The 11,556-nt window shown below is 35.4% G+C and overlaps 1 protein-coding gene across 1 annotated transcript; it reads left to right on the top strand.

Annotated features, from left to right (window-relative positions):
* Positions 1 to 788: 788 nt before the first annotated feature.
* LOC146139377 (placenta-specific gene 8 protein-like) lies at positions 789 to 3,613 on the top strand. The gene is made up of 4 exons (XM_083392415.1): positions 789 to 803; positions 1,219 to 1,387; positions 2,532 to 2,689; positions 3,506 to 3,613. The coding sequence occupies exons 1-4, from the start codon at positions 789 to 791 to the stop codon at positions 3,611 to 3,613; spliced, it is 450 nt and encodes a 149-aa protein (XP_083248541.1).
* Positions 3,614 to 11,556: the final 7,943 nt, after the last annotated feature.

Genomic DNA, 11,556 nt, shown 5'->3' with positions numbered 1-11,556 from the left:
TTGCTGATGTTCTATTGCCCTGCGCTTATAGAATTACTAAAGCTAATAGGCCTACATATGTGGATAATGGAATAAATCATACGAACCTTTGTGAAATACACATTATGTGAAAAAGGACAGAAGTCATAAATAAAATTCAAACTGGAATAACATAATAATATATGTAGGCTAAACCCTGAAGCCCAAAATATGTAGGTTTTAAAATGTTTTTTATTTATACGAACGCTGAGCAAAACTCCCGTTGCCAATTAAAAAATAGCCTTTTTATTAAAATGAAGCTTTTTCAAAAACGCGTCCTGAAGGCAATGTTGAAAACTCTATGCAATCACTATAGGCTTTTTTTGCTAATATTTTTTTTACTGGATGTCGAACTTCGAAATTGGCAATTATGGCCACAGCTAAGCACACGTAGAATCTACCATATCGCTTCGGGTGATAGAAGTTCACCAGTAGGCCTCCTACCAAAATTTAGAAAAATTCAAATGGAAAAATTTAATTGTCATAACTTTGTTGATTTTGGAATGATTAAAACTAATTAGAAACGTAGAGTAAAATTCCAAATAAAAATAACCAGACAAGCAAAGATTTATGCTTAGTTTATTACCCAATATTAACCATGAGACCATAAAAGGGACTCAAAGTTTTTGTTATTTTCTGATTTTTTCATGTTTTTACCTGTACCACTTTGGTTCTACTTAAATCCGATTGGGCACACATAATTTAAACCTAATTGATTTATTATTTGCTAGTTTTGTTTGGAACTATAAGCATATTTACCTGCATTCACTATGGAGATGGATAGAGTAAGTTATTTGGCCTATATACCCATTTATCGTTTTTTTAAATATCGTGTACAAGTTACCATATATTAGCTCCGATTCTATATCTAAACGAAATCAAAATTGGCTATCATAATCAACATAACTTAAGGTCTTAAGACTATACTGAACACAAAATACTTATAATTAATTTAGGTAGGGCCTATCATATGATGATCCTAATTTGTGACCTACTTTGTTTATGTAACTATAATCCCAATATATTACCTCGGCCTATATAAATTCAAAATATAGATGCGCAACAATGTTTGTTTCGCGCCAATTTTGGTTCAAAATAACATGCTCGTACCAAATTAACCATTGTTATCCCCGTTTGGTTACACTTGTTAATAGACCCGTGTATTTTACCTGCCGAGAATCCGCAACTCTTATGCTACAGGGACCCTACATGAATAAAGGTCAGCCGCCAGATTTCAGCAACATTTCGCCCAACCCTGCAGTGATAACAGCACAGCCTGTCATCCAAACAACCACGGTTGTACAGCAGCAGGCTGCCGTTGTGGACTGGAGCAGCGGTCTCTGCGAGTGTTACAAAGACATCAAAAGTTGTAAGTGACAACAAATGGCAAATCACTTTGAAGAGCAGACCAATTTCATTTAACAGTGTTTTTAAGCAAGTCATTTTTAAAATACCTATGTCCCAATCAAGTGATTTGTGAAACCACTTAAGTCAAGTCAAGTGTTTTTTACTTTGTCAAATTGGCTTAATGAAACTAACGGTTGTAAAACTTGGCATGTTTGACTACGGTATTTAAAACTTTACGTTTCGGGCTTGGTTTTTATTGCAATGCTGTTGAACTTTTTTGTTACCTACAGTCTACAGAACTATTAAACCAGAAATAAAAGCGAGACAGTAAAAACGCATTCCATCTCTTTAAACTATTTCACCAAGGCCGTTGCAAAACGTTTTATGACTTTCGCGTTGTATAGGTTCTTCGTCACTAAAGACGCGTTTGTTTAGTAGTAGGACATTCATTTAGGATCAACGCGTCCACTTGTAGTAGGACTAAAAGGTGAAAACACAGGAACGAAATCTTTGAGGGAATTTTGATTTGGTCAAACGCCATCGAGACGAAAAACGTCAAGACAATTAAACTGGAATAACCAACCTCATACACTTCAAACTTATAAAACGGAACAATACAGTGTTGTAAGATCCAGTGAAAACATTTGAAAAAAACTCTTTTAGACTTGATTTGAAATATTAAGTAGCATGTATTTAAAATACTTGATTTGACTCAAGTCGTATTTGGTAATGAAAAAAAAATAAGTCATTGATTGGGTTAAAATCAAGTGTTTTCATTCAACATTTTAATATAAAATTCATTTTAATATAAAAGCTATTTATCTCAAGTTTTGCACGTAAAACGATTAGAATGCTACATGTTGTTTTTTCGTTATTTTTTTAGTTGAATTGATTATTGCTCATTATTTATTAAATTTACCAAATTTCACGGTAAGTTGTGTTATTATTACAATGGTGGTTTAAGTTAAATATGACTTGCTCTAATGATTTCACTGAGATTTGTCTTGGACTGGGAATTGACTTGCTATTTTGGACTTGACTAAGACTTAAATTATTTCACAAATGTCTTGACTGAGAATTACGTTATTTCAAAATGACTTGTTTACAACATTTCTGATTATTCCGGAACATAATATAGAAGCAACATTAAACTGTCGTGTGAACAGGTTGCTGCGTCCTCTGCTGCTGCCACAACTACTTTGGTGCCTTGGCGGTAAGAATGAACGAAAACTGCTGTGTTGGTTGTTCCGGTGAAGGCGCTGGCTGCGTTCCTGGGGGTCACATGGCTATGAGGTCAAGGTTTCGCGGAACACACAACATACCGGTACGATTGCTGGAAATTTATGGCATTTCGCAGCGAAGCCTTTGTTTTCAGGGTTGTAATGATTTACGTCAATGACCTGACCTTAAGTGCACTTCAGTCAATGCTTTCAAATGATTTGACTTGACTTAAGTCTTTCGGACAAATAAATTGACTTGGACTTGAATCATTTTGTCAAAAAACTCGGGCTAAAATTAATGTTTTCAATCAATTATTTTTTTTTTAACAATTAGGTTTATCTAAAATTGTGCACGTAAATTAATTTGCTTTCTGTCTATTACGTTTTTATTATTTTTAGTTGAGTTATTGCTCATAAACGGGAGAGTTTACCGATTTTAATAGTTTAACGTTTAATTTCGAATGTTAATGAATGAACATAAAGTTAAATAGCTCTTAATGTGACTTCACTCAGACTTTGACGCAGACTTGGGCAATTGATGGCTTAGAAAGGAACTTGAATTGTTATTTTTTGCAAAAGACTGGACTTGGAAAAATAACCGTTTGAACTTACAATGCTAAAAGCGTTTGACATACCTATAAGGCGCACTAATGATACAAGCGTTGAACTTACATTCGAGCCTGTTTAGCTCATTCGGTAGAGTAACGGACCCGGTATAACCGGAGGTCGTGAGTACGAACCTCACTGCAGACAAGTTGTTTTGTTATAGCCTGCCTTGCTTGCATCATTGATCGACAACTTCGGCGAGTCTGCGTTGGCTTTCTGTGTACTATTTAATACAGTTTAGAATTTAGTATTTGATATGGTTCCTCATAAGATATCTGTGTAACTGTCCTTTTCAATTTATTTTTATTAAACAGGGGAGCATCTGTGGCGACTGCTGTGTGATGAACAGCTTTATGAAGCCGTGTGGTATGTGCCAGCTGGCCCGTGAAATGGATCACCTTGGATATGCCAGCACATGCTAAATTATTGCAATCCCGTCGAATCTTTCGAAATTTTTCAAACAGCTATTATTTAGTGATTTGTGACATTTCCTGTTCCTACAATAGAAATACTTAGTTTGAAAAAATTTTACCAGATAATTATGCTGCTTGTTAAAACATGTGAAATCCGTAAACGATTGCCTAATGTTGTGGTGGAACTTATCGATTCCGGTCAATTTTAAACGTATCCAACAAGATTAAACAACTCAATTACAGCCAAACAGAATAAGGTGGAAAACTAAATTTGTAAATATTAGTCATTTTAAATACACAGAGACCTACCCGACATTTTGTATATGAAGTACGACCATCAAATCCGACGTCAATTCTTTCAAACGTTTTTTAACTGAGATCAAATTAATATGGTAATTTGATCTCAGTTATCAAGCGTTTGAAAAATATCACGACACATAAAATATAAATTTTAACCAAGGTACATTGGCCTTAATAAAAAAAATACACCTGGTATCGAGTATCGTCTCCGATCCGATATTATCGGACAACCATCTCCTTAATAATGAAAATCTTTTTAATATCCAACTCATAAATCGTTAGTTTTAATTGAATGTACATTTTTAATTATCGAATAAAAATAAAAATAAATCGTGTTTTCTTTTTTTCGCGCCACTTTGTTATTGCTTTGCGTAGGGCGAAGGTTTTTGGACCTAAAAATTAAGAAATTTTGACCTGAAAAATTAAATTTTTGACAAATTTTGACCTAAAAATAATTTATTTTGACAAAATTTTGACCTGTTAGAATTGAAAACAAATCTTATTTTTCCAGACCTTTTTCGCCAGGCGCTTAAATGTATTTAAACAACGACTTCAGTTGCGTTTGAGCACTTAACCTAACGACAACCTCAGGTTTACTGAGGTTACTCGTTTCAGGCGTTCTGTTATGACGTTGTCTCGGATAATTTTAACCCATTCAGGTATTAAATTTGTCATTGCAATTCCAAAAGGAAAATTATTCTGTTTTTACCACTGATCTGACTGCAGTAAATAGCATTATAGGTTAACCCTAACCTGTTTTTGAATCGCACAATCGTATCTTTCAAGCGTTTTGCTGCGAATTCTAAGGATCTAATTACCTCTTTGAAATTTAATGTTCTACTATATTTTTTTTCGCAGTATGAAACATCTAAGTTTGCTTTCATAAAACACTATAAACGATAAGTTAAGTCAGACACAGCAATATTTGTTAGTTTGGTCAATAAATAATCTCACAGTTACGCGAAAGTTCCTAATTACTCTTTTTTTTTAATTTTCTATGCACACGATTTAACTGCGAGAATTTGTTAATTTGTCAAAATGAAAGGAGAAAATTATACAATTTTTTGTTTGTTTAAGGTTAATATGTACACATATTGAGCTGCAAAGAGCCAAATTGGCATTCCCGGCTGTGTGTTATCCGCTATTGAAAAAATGGCGTTCCTTGACAGAAAAAGTACTGCATTCTAAGCTTTAAAGTACTTAAAACTACTCCACATAAATTTTAAATTGTTTCAGTTTCCTTGTAGTATATTATGAGCGTTTTTCTGAAATGGTGAAAGTGTCTGAAACATTTGATCTAATATACATTACAAACAAAAAATCCAGCACTGATATCTGCATATGAGCGTTTTTACACGGTCTGCACTCTCAAGCATCGGTCGACACCAAACACGATTTTGCGTCATAAACCTATTTGTCGCGCTATTTCTGAAAGCAGACGTGTTTTTCTTTATTGCAAATAATTTTTTTGCAAAGCCAAAAAGGTCGAGTAAATCGACAGCATCTTGATTAAGACGTTTCGATACGAGCTTGTATCATCTTCAGTATTAACATTAACTGAAGATGATACAAGCTCGTATCGAAACGTCTTAATCAAGATGCTGTCGATACCCGACCTTTTGGTTTTGTAATTTATTATCAAGTTACATTACAGGTCCGTGCATAGTGTACCCAAATTATTTTTTTAATATTTGCTAGGGATGTCCGATAATATCGGATCGGACACACGACGCCGACTGGTAGTATCGGTGACGATACGATACCAAATTAACTTAGGAATTTCATCCTGAATTTGCGATACAACAGGCGATTTTATCTTAAAACACAAATTAATCTAATAAGAATAGGTTAACAACTAGGCATAACTAACCAAAAACACTAAAGAAAAATTATGACATATTAACCTATAAAATATTTTCTTTGAACGACTCAATTTCTTCTACTGTGCTTGTTTGAGCATCATAATGACGTCATTTGGTATCGTATCGCGATACTTTTGGTTCAAAATATCGGTTATAGGTATCGGATAAAAATTTGAAGTATAAGACATCCTTATGACTTAGCAAACCACAAAAAAGTGGATCGAGATAAAGGGCCGAAAAAGAGCTGCGCACTGGCAAGAGCTTAGCCACTTGACCCAGTTTTGTAAAATATAATATATATATATATATATATATATATAGATTATTTTAGATTATTTTGCTGTTATCAAACTATATCAAACTATAGAAAGAGTCAGAAACATTAAAGATTAAATAAACAAAGTAAAATAACTAAAATATAAAAGCTATTAAAATAGTAGTGACATCCAATGTGTACAACCCCTGTACAGAAACAATAAGAACGGGTCGAGAGAAACGCGGCAACGCAAAACAACGGCACAACAAACATTGCCGTTTCTCTTTCTTATACTGTTGCGTTTGTTTTTATTCAGATATACTGACGATGCCTTAGTTGGCAATATATATATATATCTTTTAAGATCTGGTTAATGTGTCTGACCTGAATTGCTATAGCTTTGCTAGATTATTTTGCTGTTACTGATCAGGAATTAAGGTCGACATTTATCTTGCAAGGGTCAAGGTGATTTCCATTCTTAACATATTCAGTGCAACATATATAGTTTGATGACACTTTTTATTTGTAATTTACCGGGTATTTGAACGGAAACCGGTTAGAGCCGCCTTAACCTGGTTCAAATCAGAATAGCCTTGACATTTTTTCGATTTTTGACGATTTCTAAAACACTCACTTTCGCAAAAGTTAACCAAAGAGTTGTTAAGCTACAACATTTTATGTTTTTTGATTTGCCACAAATTCGAAAAAGAGCTGCGCAACCTGCAAAGGGTTTACCCACTTGACCCAGTTGTTGTGTCAAGGTCATAGGACCATGCTTATCACAGTGTCGGAATTTCACCAAACAAAGGAGGTTGGTCACATGAGATTCAAGTATTTTGCTTCCGTGTTTGACAATGTTTGTTGTTGGGCTGTCAATGGGGACGAGAGCTGGAGACGGGGATGCGGACATTTTTTGCACAATGTGCGCATAAATGTGAACGCCAAAATGTGCACAACATGTGCAACATTTTTTAATGAAAATGTACTCACATTTTGAGATAGGTTATACAAGCGCAATTCAAACTCAAACTCTCACTCAAAAATGTGCGCACGTTTTTTCGCACATTGTGCAAAACAACGCCACGTTCCAAGTTGGTGAGGTGAGCTTGGCGTTAGCTGCAATTCGGAAAGTTTATAATTCAAATTCAGAGACAACTATAACGATCATTCCTTTAAGCGACTAAAGTGTAAATAAACGGGTGTAACTGATGTGGCCTTCATATCACTGATGATGGCATGAGCATTTGCCGAAACGTTTGAACAATAAAGCATGTTGCTTTTTACGCCTATTTGGGCCATTATTTTCACCATTAAACTTATAACAGATCCGTTTAGTGTTTCAAACTATAACGAATTTTTAATATCTCCGCTTTTCTTTTACGTTTAGTTAATAAAAAGACCCTTGTGTAAAACTTTAACAGAGTTTAACAATTGCTGTTTGTTGAATATAAACTTTTAATTACTCTTTGTTTAACAATAAAACGTAGGTGAAGTGTTTACAATGTAAAAATAAAGGTAACCTAATTGCGGTAACTTTGTTGTTTCATGACGCTGCACGCAGGACGCAGGCCTATCATCCCTCTATTCTACACCACACAAAATAAGGACGCCTGAAACAACTATGATTTTCATAGCAAACAATCACATAAAATTGGGCATAATATAAGGGGACTTCCATTTACAAATTTGGCTTTGTTAAAAAAAATAAAGGCCTAAGTCAAATTTCTCAACACAATTTTATCAGATGGAGACCGCAAAATTGAGGGAAAATTTTAGAAATACGGAGGGTTGCAGGCCTCACCATACGTAGCACATTGAAAAAATTATTTTTGTAACGTCTTTACACCCGGAGAGATTTAATTGCGAAATAAATTTCGTTCTCCCAGTTTAACCCGTCCTCATGTATGTTTCGAATTCTCTGAAATCTCTGTCAAGTCGCCCTAATCGGTCAATTGTGTATTTTGCGGTCGGCGCATTGTATGTAGCCAGTAAGAAGTGATCTTATTTACGAGAGCGTAAGAAACCGCCGCGAAAACTTCGACGGAACTTTGAGGTAATAATACTAGTCAATGTTTAATCACTCGAAAAACGAAGGAGTGATGACTGTGGCGAATTTACAGTACAACTTTAAAGTATTGATAAGCGCGTCAGTGTGAATAGCCGCCTACAGTGAACTCTAAAATATCCTAGGTGAATGAACAATTCCTGTCAAACTTCACCGGAACTTTAAAGTAATGATATACCGGTAGACCTACTAAAATTATTAATCGCTCGAAAAGCAGAGGATAAACGTGTGAAGCGAACTGAAAGCACAAACTTGAAGTACTGTTAAGAATGTCGGTGTGGATACAGCAAAGTAAAATACCATTGGTGAATGAATGGCGTTGGTATTACGCCAAACTGCAGACGGAAGTATGCATTTCGTTTTAAGCAGTGTTTCTCTGCCCATGGGTCGCGATTTTTGTTGGGTCGCAATTAGCAGTAGTTTTTGTTTGGTTCGATTTACTAAGATTGGTCCTGAGCAAGATTTCTCCTATACTTGAATAAAGGTGGAAGCAGTACGAAAACATTGCTTATTTAAATTAAAAAAACTTTTTTATGGTAATGTGTTATGTTTACACGCTTGAGTTCAGTAAAGAGTCTATAGGGTCGCCTAAACGCAACTAATATACTTAAAACTACTCCTGTATTTTGGGCCGCGAAAAAAAGTTGAGAAATACTGGTTTTGGCCTTGCCGGTAAAATACTGCATAAACTGCTAAACAAATTCATTTAGCATGTCTCCATTGGAAAGTTAGCTTTGATTTCTGGATCGAGTAGGGGATTGAGGTGACACCCATAGTGGAATTCATTTCAATGTTTAATTGCTCATAACCATAATAACTGGCTTCTGGCAGCCAAGCGTTCATAGCGCCTTGATGTCGGCTCTTACTATCATTGTGAAGCAGAATTCACCAAGCGTTGGATTGTTTACATCAGTAGTTCAGCAATATAATGGTCCTAGCCCCAACAAGAAAATAAAGAAATATCTAATGCGTTTCACAATTGTGCACCGTCTTTTGCGACCGTTGCGCTCAAATCACGTAGTGCTTGCAGAAATTCGTAATTTGATCGCTCTCCGCGGTCCTTGCGTGATCTGTGGGTTTCGCCTGTCCGTCGCTTAGCCCACAAGCATCGCTCTTATGGCGGTTTAAACTCAACTGTATTATTCCTAACGCTGGAATATTTAAACCGACTGCATTTTGTAGCAAAATGTATGGCCGTCTTTTTTGTAATTGTATAGGTCTGTTTTAAAGAAGCCTAAATATTACTGTTTTGATGGCGCGTAACTTTTATATGGGTTTACCAATGGAGGCCAAAAGCTAACAAGGTAAATGGGAATATTTTCATTATAACTGTTTAACCACTTTTCCACAAAACAAGTTGAAGCAACAGTAAAGCTCAACAAAGTATCGGTAATCACGGGGAATTATATAAAGCAGAAGGGAAAGAATTCAAACTTTCCCCCCAATTTAAATTGATTTAACCTACAGGAATGACAGGGAAAGCTGAAGTTGAGTGGAGTTGTCTTACAAACTTGTGGTGTAGCAATTGGTACCAAAATAAAACAAAGGTTTCCGTAAAAAGGGTATTTTTAGGTTATTAGTACTTAATTGCCAGTACGGATTCTTGGCACTCTTGGCGAAAACTGCATGCAATAACCTGTCATGCGTATCGTCTGTAAGCGTTAAGGAGGTCAGATTGAATTACTTTTGTTGAATTACAAGATTTTGAGGACTAAATATTTAAGGTTGACTAATTTGACACATTCCATTTTTGTGTTGCTAGGGTATTCTAATTTGGATTTCAGTCTAAATTCCGATTGTCATGCAAGTGTGTTGTTCAGCCTAATAATTGCTTTTGCTAGTGTACGAATATTTCCGTTCACATTTTTAAGATTGCTCTATAAAACCATGGTGATTTTACCTAGAAATTGTAGTCAGATTTTAGCTTATTTTTATTTCTAATTAGGTTTATGTATAATCTGGTTTTAAAAACTAAAAAGATTTAATTTAAATTCTAATTTATTTTTTAAAAGCTGAAAAGAATATTTTGTTTTTCAAAGCTGCTTTGTGACGCTTTGGTAACGAGGTTAAAAATAGATTTTTGCAAGAGTTAATGAGAAATCTTATAATGTTTTATTTAAAGCTTTGTTGTTAACACATTTGTGCTGATATCAATTTTTTTTCGAGACACAAGTTTCCAAAAACAGATGATGAATGGCGGCAAATCCCGAATGGCGTCAAATTCCGAACTGTGCCTTCTGGCGTGGGCTTTTTTGGTTACAGGTAAGCCTGTTTGTAATTTAACTTTTGCGTTTTCTTAAGTTAGTCACTGGCCTATTAAATCATCTAAAGCCATACGTTTTCACAATATATTTTGGTTGTTTTAGTGTAGTTTGGGTAATATTTACCTTAAACTAATTGTTGCAAAGAATTTGTTTTGTAGATGGATTCCATGTGTTAACATGTTGTTTTAGATATCTATCGCGGTCCAAAAACGCGTTGAACAAAACGTAGTCATAAACGTCACTGATTTAATAAAAAGATCTAACCATAGCATTCGATAAATCTGTACCTTCAAGATTTCCGACAAAGTATATATTCCGATTTTCGAAACAAAAACTTTAATGTGTTGCGAAACGTATGGATGACTTCTGACACGGGTAGTTTTATGTAGTCTTACTCTAGTCCCGAGTCCGATTCCAGACAAACAAACCGACTCCGTCGAGTCCAAACCCCGACTCCACAGCCCTGGTAAAAACGACCTACTAAAGCAGTGGTTTCTAACCGGAGTGCCGCGGCGCCCTGATGTACCATTTATAATGTCCAAGGGTGCCGATAGGTATTTGAGAATTTTTAAGAATCTGACTTTTGCTTTGTTGGTAAGCTTCTTGATACAACTATTTGTGTACGATTAGAGACCATTATCTTAAATGACATTTTCCTATCTGTTTTAAGTTGATTGTGATGCTCCAGTTTCATTTATAGTAATATTTCAGTAAAATACTCAACGAAAATTCCAGTCGGGGTGCCGAAAATCTATTTAATATCTTTTAGGGGTGCCGTAGGTCATAAGGATGAAAATAACTGTAAAGGCCGTATCACTAATCGTAAAATTGCAATTTCAACGAAAACCCCTGGCAAGGCTGGATAGTTCTGGCTATAAACCGACTGTTTCGCTTGCCTTGTCACAGGCGCAGCAAGTCACGTGTGCACGACGTCACCCTTGACCTGCGTGTTTCCCTTCACGTATAAAGGTGAGGTTTACCACAGCTGCACTACAGCGGGGGTAGACTTCTACTGGTGTTCGTCAGTCAACGATTTCGCGGACTCTCTTCAGGAAAAGAGAATTCGCTGCTACGATTGCGCAGGTTTGATGTCTTATTATATAGTTAAATCGATAAAGAACTTTGATGAATGATTTTTAAGTAGTATTTGGCGTTGTTTGGTGCATGACCGAGAAGCTTCTCAAAATGTTTTATTTTAGGGTTAA

The sequence above is a fragment of the Ascidiella aspersa genome, chromosome 6 (genome assembly GCF_963924565.1).
Source record: "Ascidiella aspersa chromosome 6, kaAscAspe10.2, whole genome shotgun sequence".
NCBI classification, from domain to species: domain Eukaryota; kingdom Metazoa; phylum Chordata; class Ascidiacea; order Phlebobranchia; family Ascidiidae; genus Ascidiella; species Ascidiella aspersa.
This window is presented reverse-complemented; position numbering and strand designations above follow the sequence as displayed.

Coding starts and splice junctions, on each gene's coding strand:
- LOC146139377 (XM_083392415.1), top strand. Junction 1,388..2,531: donor TTACAAAGACATCAAAAGTT/GTAAGTGACAAC, acceptor TCGTGTGAACAG/GTTGCTGCGTCCTCTGCTGC. Junction 2,690..3,505: donor GCGGAACACACAACATACCG/GTACGATTGCTG, acceptor TTTATTAAACAG/GGGAGCATCTGTGGCGACTG.